Source organism: Meriones unguiculatus, chromosome 10, assembly GCF_030254825.1.
Source record: "Meriones unguiculatus strain TT.TT164.6M chromosome 10, Bangor_MerUng_6.1, whole genome shotgun sequence".
NCBI lineage: Eukaryota > Metazoa > Chordata > Mammalia > Rodentia > Muridae > Meriones > Meriones unguiculatus.
Window position 1 is genome coordinate 53,516,312 of NC_083358.1, and position 19,373 is coordinate 53,535,684.

A 19,373-nucleotide genomic window follows, 5' to 3' on the forward strand; every position below is an offset into this window, starting at 1 on the left:
GAGAACCTGTCATGTAGAAATTTCTTTTTTAAAAGAAAAAGAAACTTGTGTAAGATTTCAGCAGTTTTCTAATTTTTAATTTTTCTTGTTGAACTATTTGAAAGTTGAGACATCATGACAGTTCACATTTAAATATTCCAGCACTTATCCATCAATTACATATCTGAATCTTTCCTTCGCAGTATCAACATCTATTCAAAGACAGTGTGTAGTTCACACTGAAACTCAGGTAGCAACGATGGGAACTTTCCATTAGTTCACTGGTGTCTCACAGTCAGTTAAAACAACTGCTCTTGAACTTCCTTGAAATACCTGTTTTCTTCCACACGGTACACATAGCTTCCAGGAACCAAGCTTGATGCTCTTTCCAGTTAGAAGGATTTCATGTTAATGTACTTTTAACTTCTATTCTTTGTATATTATTATTTCTCACTAGGAGGCTCAGGCCATTTCCTCTGTCTTTCCATTGAGGGGAGCCCTAGCATGTACTGTGAGGGTGGGTAGTCTCAACAATTCTCTCAGGGACACTTGACAGGAACTTTTGGTGCAGAAATTCTGTTTTAGCCCTGAGATTTCCATTAAACTTTTTAATGTTATCCCTGTTTATTTTCCATTTGGTTTTCTAGTTTAAGCACTAAGCTAAATATAAATGACCTTCCCACACTGTCTCTCTGATCTTTTTCCTCCGTCATATTTCAGTGTTATTTTCCTGACTCTCTTTTATTTCTATTCTTTATTCCTTTCACTGAACTTCTGATAATGCATTCCTCCATGGTGCCTTGTAATTTAGTTTTTGCTCTGAGTTGATTTTGTCTTTCTGTCAGTTTCTTTCCTGAGTTCAGTCAGGTTCTACTTCAGACATTCCTGTTGTTTATCTTCTTCAGTCATAACTTTCTAACTGACTGACCCAAGGTGTTCTTTCATAAGACAAATGCTTGTTTAATACATTGCTCATATTCTAGGGTTGCTGTCTGGCCTTCCTATGCTTTTTTGTATCTTTTTCTACTCCCCCCCCCCGTCTGTGTATGTGTGTGTGTGCATTCATGTGCAACTGTGTATGTGTGATGAGTGCGTATGTGTAAAGCCCTCATTCCTCAGGACCTGTCCAGCTTGGTGTGGGAGACAGCATCTCCCTGGCTAGATTGTGTCTTACTGAAGACTCAGTCTGGCTGGCCAGTGAACCCCAGAGATCCACCTGTGTCCACCTCACCAGTGCTGGGATTACAAGCAAGTGCCAGGCCAGGTGCTTTACGAGGGTCCTAGGGACTGAACGTGGATCCTTCTGCTTGCATAACTTTAGTGTCTAAGCCAACTCCTCAAACCTTCTTTCTATTTGTGCTTTCATTCACTGAAGCTGTCTACATATACAACAAAGCATATATAAATTATATATAATTTAATAAGGTTTGATCTTAATTTTCTATTTTATTCTTATATTAACTTTGTACATTTATTGGGGTCTTTTTCTGTTGAGGATTATTTATATTGGCTTTCCAGAGATTAGTAATGGCCATTTTTGTGGGGTTGAACAATAGAGGAGATAAACTAGCTTACAAGGGAATGTTCTCAGCTCAAGAGCGCCCTCTTCTGTAGCTACAATGAGTTGCAGTTTATTTAATAAACTCAAATGTATCTGGGGTGGGACACAGCGGTATTTTTAAATAATCCCTTGCTTTCATAAAACCCCTCCGTATTTTCATCTACTTTCTTCTTCTTCTCCACATTTAATTCTTCAAGGGCACCATGTCCCCAATCTCCTCCTCATGATGTCTTCTGTTCTCACAGAATCATCGCTTTCCTAAGAGTGGCACATGACTCTCTAATGAACCCCTCTAATGAACCCAAACTCTCTAATGAACCCCTCTCCCCAAAAGAGCTAATTTTCCTCTTACAAATCATGTAAGCTCTCTTCCTTAAAGTCATTCCTTTTATTTAACATTTTGAGAGTTCTCCTCTCCTGAGGTTCTCTCTTCCATCTTCTCTCTCCAAGACCCTTCGTTAAGAACACCTAGTGACATGATTTCAGGAACAGTTTCTGCACAGGGAGCCCATGCAGCTCTTACTTACATGACTACGTCCTAGACAATGATGTTGCATAGATATAAGTCAAGTCTGTTTACTGTGAAAGGATTTTGAATCCCACACAGCAATGCCACAATCTGTGATGAAAATGACTGAAATACTGCTCAGACCCTCTACATAGATAAGAAAAAAAGAGCAGGCATGTGAACCAATTTATAACCCCCCTTTTTGGGGGGGTCCTCGTCTTCTCTTTCTTTCCTAGATGCCCAGTGACCTCAAAAATCTTCCTTACAATGCTAGCCAAGCACTTCTAAAACAATACTCTAAAAGTATTTACAGTTCCTGTACATAAGGTCATCTCTGATTTAAAAAGAGGATATTGTCCTCCATAATGCCATGCTGAAATCAGACTGTTCATGTATAAAATGACATAGCTCATTGGGGACTAAAGACTAAAGCATTCTTCTAAGAATTGAAAATAACTATAAGAACAGGAAGGAAGAGATGTTGTTCTCTGCTAGATACTAAATATAAAATCAATAAATAATTCAAAACATATTATCTCGAGTAACACAAGGATATTAGGAAGAAATTTCATAAACAGATCCAAACCCAACATTTGGTATAAGCCCTTGAAGACAGCTCAAAACAATTACTTGAAACTAAGATGCATACTACAGAAAGCAAATTAGTTTTTTATATATAGTAAATTAATTGAATTGCATATGAAACATATTTTAAAGGCATAAAAAATTTCCATCCTTTAACTCTATTTTTCACATGCTCAAGTAGTCACAAATGGCCAGGAAACACTTTTAAAAGTACAAAACATCCTTAGCCTTGAGGGAAATGCAGATTAAAACCATTTTAAGACTCCATCTCACAACAGTCAGAATGGCCATTATCAGGGATTCAAGAGACAATAATGCTGGCATGAATGCGGGGAATGAGGAACTCTTCAATATTGTTGGTGGGTGTGTAAACTACAGCAGCCATTTGTAAATGTATGAAGGCTGCCCCCCCAAAAAAACAGAAATAGAACAATGGCCCTGTCCTACTATAAGACCCTTGCACATCTCTCTCCATTGTCCAAGTGTCTATCAATAGACGAACAGATAGGGAAAATGCGGTTTAGGGGCTGGAGTGATGAGTCAGTGGTTAGGAGTATAGATTGCTCTTCAGAGGGACCAACTTCTGGTCTCAGCATCCTGTCAAGCAGCTCACACAACCTGCAACTCTAACTCCCCTTCTGGCCTCTGTGAGTACCTATACTCATGATCAAAAGCGCGCGCACACACACACACACACACACACACACACACACACGAACATATATGCAATGGGTTATTACTCACATAAGGAAAAGGAAACCATGAACTCTTCCAATAAATGGAATGAGATCACTCAGGTCCAGAAAGGCAGAATCTGCATGATCACTCTTCTTGGTGATTCTAGCTTCAAGTCTTCCTTTGGGAGTTTAACTTTGAGCACAAATGGAGGCAGGAAATGAGAAAGGGGTCTTTAGAAGGGGAACACACTAAGGGAGGGGCCATGGTAGCCTGTGCATAAAAGTAGAGAAGCAGAATACTGGGGTGGAAAGACTTTAGTAGGAAGAATGCAAGAAAAATTGGGAGGAGGCTAATCCAAAGGAAGGGCGACATATGTGAAAAGTCTTAGGGAAACCTGCTAGTTAGTAAGCTAATTTCAAAATACAACTTAAAAAAGGAATTCAAGTGGAATTACCCTGCCTGGGTGGGCAAGGTATAGGATACCTTCCTCAAGTTATTGCTCAAAGAGCTGCAGGTGTCTCCAAAGCACAGAGGCTACGCCGTTGCCCTCGGTTACCCATCAGTTCACAGTAAAAACCCTGCTCCTGAAGGCAGCACATGCTTTGTCCATAGACACAGAGAAATCACTCTGAGTGACTGGGAAATCTCCCACCTGGTGGCTAGCTCTCACGGAGTCAGAAGGTGTCACTCAGGCTGCTGGGGAAGAAGAGATGCTGCATGCTGCAGTAGCGACCTACAAAGCTGGTGTCGTAGTGGTGTGATGCCTGTGGGGTAACCACAGATACTATAACCTTGGTGAAAAGAGCCATGGGCCCTAGGGGAGAGCCTCCTACTGTTATTTACTAAATAGTCATGTTGTCAAACTGCCTTTGAATATTTATGCTTCGACCCATAGACCTGGGCTACTTCTAGCCCTGAACAGAGAAGCTTCTTTTTGCAGGGGGCAACAGTCAGTAGAGACACATGCTGTTTAGAGTACAGAGAAAGAGGCTGAGTGCTCAGCCCTACAAGGGCATCCATATTAACCCAACATCATGGCTCAAGGAGCATTATCAAAGCAGAGGTAGAAAAATAAAAAGCTCCCATTTATTAATTATTGATCTTAGAGCCTGAGCTGCTGGTGTTCTGTTCAAAAGTTGTTTCCTTGGCCAGTCAGTTCAAGGGATGGTCCTCACTTTCTCTTCTAATAGCTGTTAGGGAAATGCAAATTAAAACAACCCTGAGATTCCATCTTACACCCATCAGAATGGCTAAGATCAAAAACTCGAGTGACAACACATGCTGCCAAGGATGTGGAGAAAGGGGAACCCTCCTCTATTGCTGGTGGGAGTGCAAACTTGCACAGCCACTTTGGAAATCAATCTGGTGCTTTCTCAGAAAATTGGGAATAGTGCTACCTCAAAACCCAGCTATACCAGGCCTGGGTATATACCCAAAAGATGCTCTTTCTTATACCAAGGACATTCGCTCATCTATTGTTCATAGCAGTTTTATTCATAATAGCCAGAAACTGGAAACAACCTAGATGTCCCCCAACCAAGCAATGGATAAAGAAAATGTGGTACATTTCCCTCCGTCTCTGCTCTATCATTATCTCTGTCAAGTTCCTGTGGACTGCTTAGGAGCAGCAGTAGCCAAGGCCATTGAGTGGATGGAGGACCCTGGGAGGCAGTGGAGGAAGAAGAAACATACTGTGTCCCATGCGGACAGTCTCCATCAGCTGTAGTGATGCAAATAAGGTGCTGTTCCCTGAGCTCAGTGCAGAAATAGGAGGTGAATCATTGGCTCTGGAGAGCCGGGGGAAGGATAGATGGTAGTTGGCACTGTGCAGAACAGTGAAGGGGACAAGAATACCACAAGACCAACAAAGACAACTAACCTAGGCCCATTGGGGCTTATGAAGATGGAAGCACCAACCAAGAAGACTAGACCTAGGCCCCTACACATACGTAACCAATGGGCAGTTTGGTCTTCATGTGGGTGCTGTCTCTGACATGGACTCTGCTGCCTGCTTTTGATCGTTTGCCCTTGTCTGGCCTCAGTGGGTTAGATGAGCTCAGTCCTGATGTGACTTTGATGTGCTGGGGTTGGGGGGCTGGGGAAAATTTTCTGAGGAAAAAGGGGAGGGGGAAAGGGAAGAGGGTAGGACCAGGAGAAGACGAGGGAGGGACTATGATCCGGATGTAAAGTGAATATATAAGTTAAAAATAGATTTTAAAACATTTTCTGGAAAAGAGAAGATCTGGAGATTGGCAGTGCTGTGAAGTGTGTCTTCTGGACAGAGCATGGCCACCATACTTGTGACCACAGAGCAGCCCTGCTACCTGCACAAGGTTAATCCAGCCCACGATCCAGCATACATATGGTGCTCCCCAGCCACACCACTTACGATGAGCTACTGGGAGATTTACCCCCAAAAGAAAACTTGGGAGGGGACATGTTTTTAGGAACAATATGGGGGAGTTAGAGGGGGAAATTGGGAGTCAATGTGATCATGCTCCACTGTACAAACATATGAAATTATTTTTGACAAGTCAACCCAAGCTATTTACATGATCTAGACAGGGACGCCTTGGCATGCATGCTGCAGTTGTGGGCCCAAACATTCTCCTGATTTTCTTTGTTTGTTTGGAGTTTTGTTTTGTTTTGACTACACATATATAAAGTTGTTCAGCAAACCAGCATTTTCTCCTATTAGCCATGCTGTAGGTAGAAATTTCACCTTTTCCTTCTGAACCAGAAAGGCATTCTTTAGCTCACTGATGTTTGCACATTCTCTTTGTCACCGCATGTCTTCAAGTACAGTGTGCAGAAAAGATCCACCTTACTCCTTGGCTGCTTGCTTCAGTATGAGGTCCTGACGTGTCTGCTCCCTTCACTGTTCTGCACAGTGCCAGCTACTCTATCCTTCCCCCGGCTCTCCAGAGCCAATGATTCACCTCCTATTTCTGCACTGAGCTCAGGGAACAGCACATTATTTGCATCACTACAGCTGATGGAGATGTCTCCACATGGGACACAATAGGTTTCTTCTACCTCCACTGCCTCCCAGGGTCCTCCATCCACTCAATGGCCTTGGCTACTGCTGCTCCTAAGCAGTCCACAGGAACTTGACAGTGAGCTTAGGAAGCTCCATGATGTCCTCGAAGGACAGAACACAGGCATGTCTAAGAGCTGAGAGCCAATGCCTCCCGTTCCTGACCCCTTCACTGTAGTCCCTGTGAAATGGCTGCGAACCCTGCAGCTGTCCTGAGGATTAAACATAATGATGATTTCAAAGTTCCTGGAATAGTGATTGGCATTTAGTAAATAAATACTGAAAACTTGAAAGAAGTTACATACACAAATAAGTTCGCATTCTTATCACTGACATGGCTCTTTATGTTCCATAAGTAATCTTATAATAATTAATCATCTCCATAAAGGTCATGGACATCTTTGAAGATATATCCAGGTGGATAACAGCTGCTGTTGCTTACGCTTTGTAGCAAATAATAAGCACTATACATAGCATATTAAAGTTATGTCGTGATAGGATATGGAGCCATAATTCTTGGTCCTGGCCCTCATATGCAATCATTCTAGCTCAGTCATCTAGTGAACATGCAGAGGTTTTCACGGGAGCCCTGGGTTTTAGCTCCATAGGTGTCTTTTCCAGGGAGCTTTCTTTCTTGTTTGGTAAAGTTCTCTGAGAGCTTCCTCTTCAGAGCTACTTGCTAGCAGTTGGTTCTTGCTAACATTTTCTGCTCATGAACATGCCGAGAGCAGGATGAGGGGCTATCGAGGCACATTTGGATAAAGCGCATTTGGGCATAGCATGAGCTGGATCAAGAAGGAAATCACAGTCCAGAAGCAAGTCTGACATCAGGGGACAGCCTTGCCCACTGATCGTCTTTCTCACAGAAATTGAAAAGCCTTACAAAAGAGCCAGACGCTGAGCTCTGTGTCAACTGATATTTAGTAACAGCTGCTACCATGATAAAGAACTGGAGGAAACGAGCTCCTTCCACTGAATGGAGGCAGGGTGGAAAAGCATGTTCTCCATAGAGCATTTGCCTGTTCCTACAGACCAACCTTCTCGGCAGTTCAACAATGTAAAAAAAGCACATTTTTACTATTTGCAACTCTAGCATCTAGTCAGCAACAACCCGATGTCAAGCTGAGTAGCCTTTACGTTAACTCAAAGCGCCTTTTTACGTTGCCTATGGGAATGCCGTGTTCTGGAGACAGGGAGGTACTGAGCCTCCTTCACAGTACCACAGAGCCCTCTCACGGGAAAATGTTTCCTTCTGATGGAATTGGAAGCTTAATGTCAAAAGCCAGGAGAGTCGACGGTGTTTTCATATCTGAGGTAAAAATGATTACTTACTGGTGGCTTTCATGCACTCATTATGATAAAAGTTACCTAATTTCTGAGGTGTCACAGTTTTACTATGGCTAATTTTAAAACAAATTAAAAAAAAAACTTTTAATAGCAAAGCTATACAAGATGAATTTCAGTCATTTTCCATAGCTTAGAAAATCTGTATGACAGTGTGCACACAGAACAAACAAAATAACGATGAACCTCCCTTCTCTTTAGCAGAATTAGAGCTCTCCCTTTAGTTAAATGGGATTCTAAATCTGAGCGTCATGTTTACGCAGAGCAGCTAGCGCAGCCACAACTCCGTGTCTCGCACACTCATCACTGCCTGAAGTACTCAGGCTGGAAACTGCTGGGGGAAGCACAGCACACGCTATGTCCCACAGCACTCTAACTGTGCACACAAAGAACTGAGAAACTCAGAAGGGTGGAAGAGAACAGCTAACACAGGCTAAGAATGCAGGAGGCAGAGAGGACAGCCATGCTGGGCTCTCCTGCTTCCCAGGGAAGGGGGTGGAAGTTCAAAAGGTATGTCCGGTGGGCCTTGTAATAAGAAGCTGGAGCGCCACCCTCAGCAGGGCAAGCACACGGCCCATAAGCCTGGAAGCCAGCTGCCTGTTTTGGAGTTCTATGGCAGATGGCCAGCAGCAGTAGACAGGATCCATTTTGTTACTCTGTTCGAGGGCAATGTCCTGACATAATTGTCACTCTATATGAGGGCAGTGTCCACACACCATTTGGGGAGGATTTTACTGCGTGCATTAAACATCCTAAAATGTATATGGAAACCTAAAACCCCTGAATAGCCTGAGCAATCCTGAGGAGAATGAACAATGCTAGAGGTCTCACAATAGCTGAGCTTAAATCATATGACAGAACCATAGGGACAAAGCATGGCCCCAGCACAAAAACAGACATATAGATCAATGGAGTAGAGCAGAATCCAGCAATAAATTCACAATCACCAAATTTATGACAAAAGTGTCAAAAGCGCCAGGGAAAAGGGCTGGAGAGATGACTCAGTGGTTCAGAGCGCTGGCTGCTCTTCCAGAGGACCCAGGTGCAATTCCCAACACCCACATGGCAGCAGACACCTGGAGTCTGTAACTCTAGTTCCAGTGGATCTGACACCTTCACACCCTTGTGCAGACACACAGGGAGGCAGAACACCAACACACATCAAAGAAAAACAAAAACAAAAAAACAGCACTGGAAAAAGGGCAGTTCCTAGCAGTACTGGGGGAAGCAGACTCCCACGTGTGGGAAAATGAAACAGGAACTATCCTTCTCAACCTTGCACAATCCTTTACCCAAAATGGACCAAAGACCTCACTGTAAGGTGTGAGACTCTGAAAAGCATATCAAGATACAGGCCGAGACAGCTCTGCATGAGCAGAGCTCCAGACACAAGAAACAGTGCTGGAGTCAGACCCATTTACCTTCCCGACTTGAAAGGAAAATCCCCCACCCCACCCCCCAAAGCTTGATATACCGATTTAATCAAACTCAGTTTCAACTGCTCACCAACTCACTCTCAATCTCTGGTTGGCAACACAGTACCCAAGTGGAAGAGGTCCCCTGCTGACAGTGGGAACATACTCAGCAACATTCCCATTCTGTCCCCACGAGACAAATTAGCTAGCTTGGGATCACAGCCTATGAACTCTTGTAATCCATTAGTTTTGTTTGTTTTTCACCTCTTGGGAAAAATGGAGTATATAAAACATCACAAGCTAAGGCCATTGGCTTTAGAACGAATCCAGTCAGTCCCATCTGAAAACATTCCATAATAATGTTCCCTGAGATAAAGTGTCCCTGGACTAGGGCCTCATTTATTTACTAAACAGGTACGATGCATTGTTACTGTGATAGGAGGCCATGACCAAGGCAATTTTAAGAAGGAAGGTTTATTAGAGCTAGGATCCCACAGGGACAAGAGTCCGTCAAGGCAGAGAGATTCAGTGTTCCGACCATGAAGAATACCACCAAAAAGACCTCTGGGACTGTGTGTAGCCAGGTTCCTTCTTTCTTCCACAATGTAACTTGTAGGTAGTTAGTCGTGGATATTAAAATCATTATTCTTAAAAGCTGACAGGCTACAATAAGGAACTAGATGCCTTAAGACGTGACATGGATGAAAGACAAAAACAGACATAAGCATAAAGCACTGAAGAAGAGTTGTTCTGCTTCTGTCTCCAGGCACTGTGCATACTAGGCCAGGCCTCAGCCACTAAGCTACAATCCTCAAGCAAAAGAGTTTGTTTTGGTGTGTGTGTGTGTGTATGTGTGTGTTGTATACATGTGTGTGCATGTGTGGAGCCGTGCATCCCTTTGCACGTTGGCAGAGGACACAGGAGACATGGGATCTCCTGCTGAGTAACTCTCCCCAATCTCCATGATATCGTCTCTCAATGAACCTGGAGCATGTGTTCTTTGTGTGTTTCCTGTTAGGGTGCCAAAAATCCTTCTGTCTTTGTACCCACACTGCCTAACAGACTATGCTCAGCCTCACATGGGAGCTAGGGCTCTACCCTCAGGGCCTCATCTTGCACAGTGAGCATGTGCCTACCAAGCCACCCCTCCAGCCCTAAGACAGTGTAAATCACTGTCTACAGAAGAAAGTGTAAGACCCACTAACAACGAGCCCTATCAGCCTGGGCAGTATGCGGCACAGCTGATGAAAATGCACATGAAGCTCCAGAATTACTGCTTCAGGGACCAGATAAAGAGGCTAACACCACACAGCCCATACACTGAAGGAAGAGAAATAAGGACGCAGGAATTTCAGACTGTAAGCATGCTCGCTGTACAGTCCCTTCAATCCTCATGACAGCCTAAAGGGCAAAGCAAGCCGACGTTCACAGACAAACTGCCTGAGTTTAAGGAAGACTAAAGGGAGTGTCTGAAGATGGAAAGCAAATGACTAGACCAAAATGTTTCACGTCAATTTCTGCCATGATTTCCCAACTGCGCCATGCTGCCTTGGGGTGGCTCCTAGGACCAGGACAGGAGCTGTGGCAACCACCAGCCTGGAGGACATCTGAGACCCAGGGGAAAAGGCACACTACAACCTCAGTTTCTGATCTGGGGTTACAGAATGATCTTATTATTAATTATATCTTCTGCCTCTTGCATCACCTAGAGATCACATTCCTATTGTTTATTTTTTAATTTAATTTTATTTTATTAATTACACTTTATTCACTTTGTATCCCCCCCATAAGTCCCTCCCTCCTCCCTTCCTAATCCCACCTTCCCTCCCCCTTCTTCACTCATGCCCCTCCCCAAGTCCACTGATAGGGGAGGTCCTCCTCTCCTTCCTTCTGATCTTAGTCTATCAGATCTCATCAGGAGTGGCTGTGTTGTCATCTTCTGTGGCCTGGTAAGGCTGTTCCCCCCTCAGGGGGAGGTGATCAAAGAGCAGGCCAATCAGATTATGTCAGAGGCAGTCCCTATTGTTTCATTTTATAAAGTGAATCTTTTAAAATTCCAACCTATCTTTTCCCTATTAAGTTAAAGATCATTTATTATTAAATAATGATAGTCCTCAAGCAAACATCTTATGAGTTTTGACCTTCAATTTCTTGTTTAAGTAATTAAAAATCTAATATATTAAAAGATGCTAAGGTGGTGATTGCAAAGTAGCCTTTAGCTTTAGCTTTCTTAGAAGTAGAATTGCATATTGCTAGTCTCTTATGGCACAAAGAGAAATCTACTGCTCCTTCCTGAACTGACAATTCTGTACCAAAAGTTTCCGCAGGGTGGAGACGGGAGCACCACAGTGTCTTTAGGGCTGCATCCTCCCTCAACCATCGGCCGTTCAGAAAGGTCTGTTATACACCAACAACCATAAAATGCTGCTGCCATCTTCTGGTGTAAAGAACCCAGTTCTACAAAGAGGAGCCTCCAAACGTCAAATGACTAGCTGGCGTTAAGAACAGCAGAAGATACTTTAAACAAGTTGTAGAATGGGGCAGGCAGCACTCTGTCAACGCCTGTGACCAGCTCTCTCAGTGCCAACCCGATCAAGCACTCAGCTGCATCAGAAGCAGAGACTCTTGCCTTTTACTTTATAAACACAGGCAAAGCAAATTCCACAGAGACCGTATGAGACAGGCCACTGAGACTGGGGAAAGCTCAAGTGGAATTCCCTGGTTATGCAGCTGGTAAACGCACAGGGTTTGAATCCGGGAGCCAACTCGGGGTGGCTGTTATGCTGTACTATTCCCACCTCATGCAGAAATTTTTCAACCCATGCTTAACTTACTGGAAAGAAGCAGTACTATAACGAATACAACAATCAGAGTGTGGGGGACAGAGGCAAATGTCTGAAAGGAACCTTAGTGACCTGAGTCCCCCATGAACAGACGGCCAGTGACAAACAAACAATCATACCATTTTTACATTGAGCATAATTTCTAATTTTAAATTCTAACGTTCGGTGTTTTAAGAAAGGCTAGCTTGCTCTGATGTATTTTGCAGTGTCAGCAATTATTAGCTGGCGTCTGTCATGCGGGCACAGCGGTATCTAGCACTCAAATGCAGCATGCTGAATTAGAGCTGCAATGGTCACACACTGCCCTCGCAGAAGTCCCAACGCAATACCATGCATGCTCCAGTTCTCTCTAGGTGGTAAAATAAATTACTAAAACGTTCATGAAATGATCAATACATTCTGAAGCTACAATAAGAATTTCAGGTTTGCACAGTGACAAAGTGGATAACTTCCTTATTATTCTGTCTTTGTAAATCAAATGAATCAATTTGATTTATCAAATTGAAATCAACTAATTTCTCCAGTTCCACCTTAACAGAACCTGAGATAATCAGAGGGACAAACGGTGGTGAGGTCATGAAGCAGATGCCACGTAGCCGCGGAGGGCACTGCAGGGATGCAGTGCACATTCCCCGCTTTGCAGTGCCGCAGTGTGCTCAGCTCTCTCATCATGTGGCGCACGCTTCACAGGCTTACCAGTGACGACAGCAGGACTCAGAGAACACTGCAAACACAGATTTCGTGACATGCGGGATGAATCTTATCCAACACTCAGATGTTTCCATGAACCACCGACCCTAACTTCTGATGTAATTCCTAGTGGATACAGACTTGTTGGAATGCATATGGTGATCCATGCACACGGCAGTCACTTTCACAAGCTATGGAATCAAGCTGTCAGTGTCTGGTCAAAGAGACCTCTGTTGGACTTGCTGATGGGGTTTGGCTTGGCAATACCAGGGTCTATATGACTCCCCAAATAAGGGATCATTAGGAAAATAAATTGTTAAGCAACACATAGAAGATAAGAATCCAAGTAACTCATGGGATGTGTGCACAGACTATAAAACCCAATGTTGCTAGCCATTTTCCCCAAACCAACAGAGTCCAGTCAATCCCAATCAAAATCCCAGTAGGGTTTCTGTAAGAAACTAAGGAGCTAACTCATAAGCAAAATGAATTTCAGCCACAACCTCATATCATATGGAAAAATTAACTGAAAATGTATCAGAGGTTCAAAGATTGAAACTATAAAGTTCTAGAATTCTCTGTGTCAATTATCTGAAAAAGAACTTGTATCCAGAACATACAGAGAACTGCCAGCATTTAATGAGGAAACAAATCAACACTTTAAAAATGAGCAAGAGACTTCAAAAGATTCTTTATGAAAAATGTATGGATGAACAATAAATAAAATTATGTTCAGTATCTTCAGTCATTAAATATACAAATTAAAACCACCATGCAATATTACTCCTCAGAATTGCTAAAAGGAAACATTAAAAGTAAGTGAGGATACCGAGTGATTATCAGTGGGATACAAAGTGACAGTCACTTTGAAAAATGGTTTAGAAGTTTCTTACCAAGGTAAGCCTGCACTTCCACTCTGATCTTTACTCTTATTAAAAGAAATCTTAACATTTGTGTGCAAATGCTTTATAGTATTTTTTTCCAAATAATTTCCAAACTCTGCGATAGGGAGAAATGGCCTTCAGTCAGTAAATGGACAATTTGGGGATAACCATAAAAAGTCTATTTCCTAGGGATAAAAGGAGCTGCAGACACAATTCACATGCAAACATATTACCCTAAGGACAGAGGCCAGATTCAAAACGTGTTTCAATATGTGGCTCCCCATACATGTTGGCCTACAAAAGGCGTACTGTGGGCCCAGGAAATAATCAGGGTGTATAAGTAAGCACACTGGTGAAATTAGTCTTAAAGTACCTAGCATGACAGACTGAAATGTTATTCAATTGTTTAGATTTGTCAGAATTATCATTTATTTTAAAATATTTTTATTCTTTGAAGGTTTCATACAATGTATCTTTTTGTTGTTTGGTTTGGTTTGGTTTGGTTTGGTTTGGTTTGGTTTGGTTTGGTTTGGTTTGGTTTGGTTTGGTTTAATTCTTGCTTTTTCAAGAACAGCCCTGGCTGTCCTGGAACTTGCTCTGGAGAACAAGCTGGCCTTAAACTTACAGAGGCCTGCCTGCCTCTGCCTTCTGAATGCTGGGATTAAGGCATGTGCCACCACCACCTTTTTTATGAAAAGGTTTTTAATGAAAAACTATAGCAATGGTCAACATACATGAATTTCACAAATAAAATATTAGCACAAGAGACATAACACAATTAACTGAAGGAAACACACTGAGTCAAAGAGCAATCTGTACCCTTCTGCTCACTGCAGCTCCGTGACATCACCTTAGCATGCCTAAGATTCAGCAAGCACATAGGAATTCTGTTTCTTACAGCTATTCCAATTAGTTTTACATACTAATGATTTCATTCTAATCAACTAAGGGCATGTGCTAAGTCACTACACAAAAATATAAAATGCCAATCTGAACAAATATGCTGCATTGTTTCCATTATGTGAGAATATTTTTTAAATGTAACTAGCATTTTTAGTAACATTGTATTAATATTGCTGATCTAAAATTTGAAAAAGTATATAACAGTGTAACCCAAAATTTCCTTCATAAAATGCACTTTTGGTATATCTGCTTTTTGGTGGATAAACTTTTCTCTACATAGACTGTCATTCTTATCTGTGTGAACAAGACCTGCACACATGAAATAATACCTGTTCAAACATGTAAAAGTTCCTGGAGCAAAGCAGGAATGGAATTCTCATGTTAACTGAAGGAACAATGTTTTTGAGGAGTCTCAGCACATGGCACAGGATATCTAATTCTTGGACACAGTCTTCATAGCTAAGTCTTTTAAACAGATGGGGACACCCGTGCATAGCACTATGCTCTGTCTAAACTAGTTATAAAATCACCAGGTAAACAGCAACACCCAAAAGAAAAATTTTAGCAAACACTAGAGGGCGCCCTAAAACAACAGACGCTTGGTATGCAGCTGTAAAATTTAATTTTATCCTCTAATATAAACTGAGACAATTGTCAAGACTAAAAATTTTGCTTTCCAACAAATAAACAGAGAGAACTGAAGAGGCAAAAATACCCCCTCCCGGAATATATAGCAAAACTTACTACAATGTCACTGTAACCCTCTTCAGCATCCAGTTATGTCACATACAGTTCAGCATTGGAAGAAAAGAAGTAACAACGCCCTTGTCTCTAAGGGAGATGACATCAGTGTTTGGGTGGCTAAATGGGAGTAAAATAGCCTGTCACAGACTTGAAGTCAAGGGACATTATAAAACTGACCTGGTAAGATATAATGTTAAATGTGTTAAATTACAGTACAGCTTATTAAAGTATTAAATGTACTCTAGCAATTTTTACAAAGGTAATTTTAAGGCTATTATTTTAAAAAGAAATGAAATTGTTATTTCTGTGGCTCTTGCGGTCTTCACAGTTTTATAGGCCAACAACCATAAGAAATTGATAAAGAAAAAAATTAAGTCTTTGAATTCTAGAACAAGGAAAAGTCTTTCCTGGCGTTTTAATTTATTTCTATTACATTCAGGACTGCAACTATAAATCCTTGAGATAGCACATGCTGCCTTTGGTGATCCAGAAAGGTCCTGTGGAGTATGAGCTGCCCAGGCAGCAGGCAACACTAGAGGTCACTGCTAGAGAAACATATCCCTACAGTTCCCACAAACGATTCTACTAAGTAAACCATCATTTAATCCCAGTCAGGGATTTTGCCTTTCAAAACTAATTACAAAAAAAAAAAAAAAATCAGCATTATATAGATTTCAAACCCCCAACTTCAACAAATTTCCCCCAGCCTCTCCCACACAAATGCACGCATACATCACCACCATCACAGCGACCTCTGGCTTAGGTCTCTCTTCTGCCATTCCTACCCAATCACCAAGAGCATCAACAGCAAAATGCGGCTGAGTGACAGACTGCTGTGGAGAGCTCAAGAGTCCTCAGAACATCTCGGATAGCAGTAGGCCCAACCCTGCATTTGGAAAACACCAAAGTCCAATCATGGCTGCAGTGTCCCAGCCGTATTTACAGCTTCTGTCCATAAACCTGAAAGGCATATGGCTTGAAGTCTGAGGAGACACTCAAAACCACTTACAAACAACACCTTCATCTCTCAGTACATTTTGTAAAAATTATAACCACGAGCCTGGAACTTTCAATTCAAATAACTAAAATGATACCTGCTCTCCAAGACTTGTGAATCCCGTTGCAAACTGATAGTCTCTGTTGTGATTTCCACTTTCCGCACACTTCCAAAGAAATCAGTTATCAGAACATTTTTAGGATCTCGCTGAAAAAGGTCAGTGCGATGTCCAGGGGTAGACACACAAAGACTTTTGGGACATACTTGAAACTGAAAATAATAACAACAGTAGTAGTTATAGTGATAAACATATACAAGCAACTTTTATTAAATCAAGTGAAACAATACATTAGACTACAGTGTATTTTAAAGTCTGCCAACCTAAAGATAAGATAGAGGCTCTCAAGACTAGCATCTCATTGCTATTATAGTATCTGACATTCTACTATGATTTAAGGAAGCTTGCCAGACATTCATCACAGAGGGGGTTGACTCTAACTTGGCAGTCAGGTAAAATGTGCCACAGTAGTGCAATAAATAAAAAGCCCACTAGCAAGGTAAAGTATGGCTACTACAACCTACCTCTTGCTTTTACTGGGAAACTAACTAGTTTAACCACAGTGGAAAGGAACCCAAGGTACCTCTAAGACATGCTAGTGCTCCAAAGATGCAGATGAAAACGATGACTTCTGCACTCATGGATGTCACAGTACTTTGTGTTTATCTGTGACATTCCACATCAGTGAATTACCAAGGATAGAAAATTCTGATTCGCTGTGAAAAGCAAAAGGAGTGTTTACTAGAGTTCACAGTCACCTTCTGAAGATGACCTGAGTGCAGAGTCTGACACATGAAGCAACTGTGACCAATGGCACCGTATACTTTCAGGAGGATGAGATCTTCCAGCACAGTTCTATGGTAACAGTCCCTTTCAGCCAAATTTACTCTTATCTCTAACCAATAGAAAACCAGTCTTATTCTGACTTAGAGATATATCAAATGGCTATACCTAGAAATACTTATGACCATTTTACAGATTTTTTTCCTTTTTTTTTTTTTGAGAACATCAGCCTGCAGTTCTTATTTTTTTATTTTATTATTTTTATTAATTAGTTTATTCACTTTGTATCCCCCCCGTACCTCCCTCCCTCCTCCCCTCTCAATCCCACCCTTCCTCTTCCCCACTGATGGAAGGGGAGGAGGACCTCCCTTTGTTTCCCTTTTTTTGGGTGTTATTTAAACAGGGTCTCTCTACACAGCCCTGGCTGTCCTGGAACTCACTATGTAGACCAGGTTGATCTCAAACCCACAGAGATCCATCTGTCTCCACTTCACTAGGGGTTAAAGGCATGTGCCACAATGCCTGGCACTTATAGATTATTCTTATTGAAAGACATGAAAATAATCATCAATGAATTTTCAAAAGGAAGTAAGAAACCAAGGTAAGATATTAGTAAGACATGTGAATAGATATAGACAGATATATAGATAGATCAGATGTTAGACGCTTGATGGATAGATTACATAATATATATACTGTAATCAATTAAACATCTTATTACTTCTCATAAAATTTCAATGGGAAAAGTATGTTCAAATTCATTAGACATAAAAGAACAATACATATTTTAAACTTCTGAGGTGGCATGCCATGATTCCAAAACCAGAATCAACTTTTAAAATTAAGCACAGGTGATGTATTTTATTCTCGGAGTAAATGTGTCACATCCCATGTGAGATAAATAGCCACAGAAGCTACTAGGGTTCAGGCAAATACCCTTCCCATCCATCTCCAGTTCTGTGATGGCACAAGTTCTCGGGGAAAAGCATGTTTTCGTAAGGGAGAAAAGTGAGGTGATGCCTCTTGTCTACTTAGAAAATGAAATTGGCATTATAAAAAGTTTGCTTTAATATTCAAGCCCTATCAGGATTTAACAGGCATCACGATGTACAATCTTCACCCTGGTGTCGGTGAGTACTCCTACCAAATGTGGCAGCCAACGGCAGTGGCTCTCAGTCTGGCAGGACACCTGCACTCCTGAAGCAACTCAGGAAGGCTCTGCTCAGTGAGAGCCCCGCAGAGCTGCCAAGTGAAGGGAACGGACAGCCATCTGTCCGGTCACTCTCCATTCCTAAGCTCCAGCAAAGCACGTAGCATCTGCCCCCATGTGTTGGGCACACACAAACACTGAAGGACTGCCCTGAGTCAGCCGCCACAGTACAAGCAGCATACTGGGAAGGCAGGGAAGGAGGACCAGCGCAGTGTGAATGAACACATGTAAGCAGGTGGGAAGAGTGACGTCACCACAGTGCAGTTCTCGCCGTGCCAACTCAACAGCAACTTCAAGCTGCCTGATTAAAATGACATCAGCACAGGAAAGATGGGAAATTTTAATTAAATTCAAGTTGTACCAAGAAATTACGGGCCACAAAAACAATGTATGTAAGGTAGGTCTCTCTCCCCAGAGCTTACATTAAATGACAGAGATTTCACTCAATGCCTGAGGGCAACAAATGACAGACTGTGCTAAGTGTTACAAAGAAGAAATTGAGTTCTACGGAAGCTCTGTAAAGATAAAATAAATCCCAAGAAAAAACTCAGGCAGCTTTCCTGGAAGAGTATCGCCTGATTTAACCCACTCAGAGTGGGCAAAGCTTCAAAATGAAGAGATGGCTTTAAAGACAATACAATGGCCCAGCGGGCAAGGGCACATGCCACCAAGCCTGACAACTTGACTTCCATCCCCAAGACACACATGGCAGAAGGACATAACTTATGGACACCAGCCTGGAGTCCTCTGGCCTCTGCACATGCATACATGCACACCCACACACACAGATAAACATGACTGTGAAGGGTTTAAAAGAAGAAGATACTAATAAAAAGGTGGATTCAAAACCATTTAAAAGGCCACACCATAATGCTTAGCCAGCACCCACAGGAATCCTGGGAAGAATAGACCTCGTGCACCCCACTGAAGCTGGCACACACATGCACTGCAGTCAAATCAGCAGATACTTACAAGGTCATTCATGTTAGTTTGGCTAGCTGGATTAATCTCTTCCAAAAATTCCAAGACATAAAATGTATACCTGTCCATGAGATGGACTCCAATCGCAGGGTCTGGTTGATGCTGTGAACATGGGGGAAAGTATGTGTCAAAAGGACCAGCTTAACAAACTGTTTAAAACATCAAAATGTCCT

At 42.1% G+C, this 19,373-nt stretch overlaps 1 protein-coding gene across 1 annotated transcript in view; it reads right to left on the reverse strand.

Annotated features, from left to right (window-relative positions):
* Nucleotides 1-19,373, reverse strand: part of Pigk (phosphatidylinositol glycan anchor biosynthesis class K) — a 75,682-nt gene that overhangs the window by 29,556 nt on the left and 26,753 nt on the right. The window contains exons 8-9 of the mRNA XM_021651781.2: nucleotides 19,192-19,302; nucleotides 16,266-16,438 (exon numbers count right to left, since the gene is read on the reverse strand). Of these exons, the coding sequence (XP_021507456.1) occupies nucleotides 16,266-16,438; nucleotides 19,192-19,302 (284 nt within the window). The remainder of the gene's footprint in view (nucleotides 1-16,265; nucleotides 16,439-19,191; nucleotides 19,303-19,373) is intronic.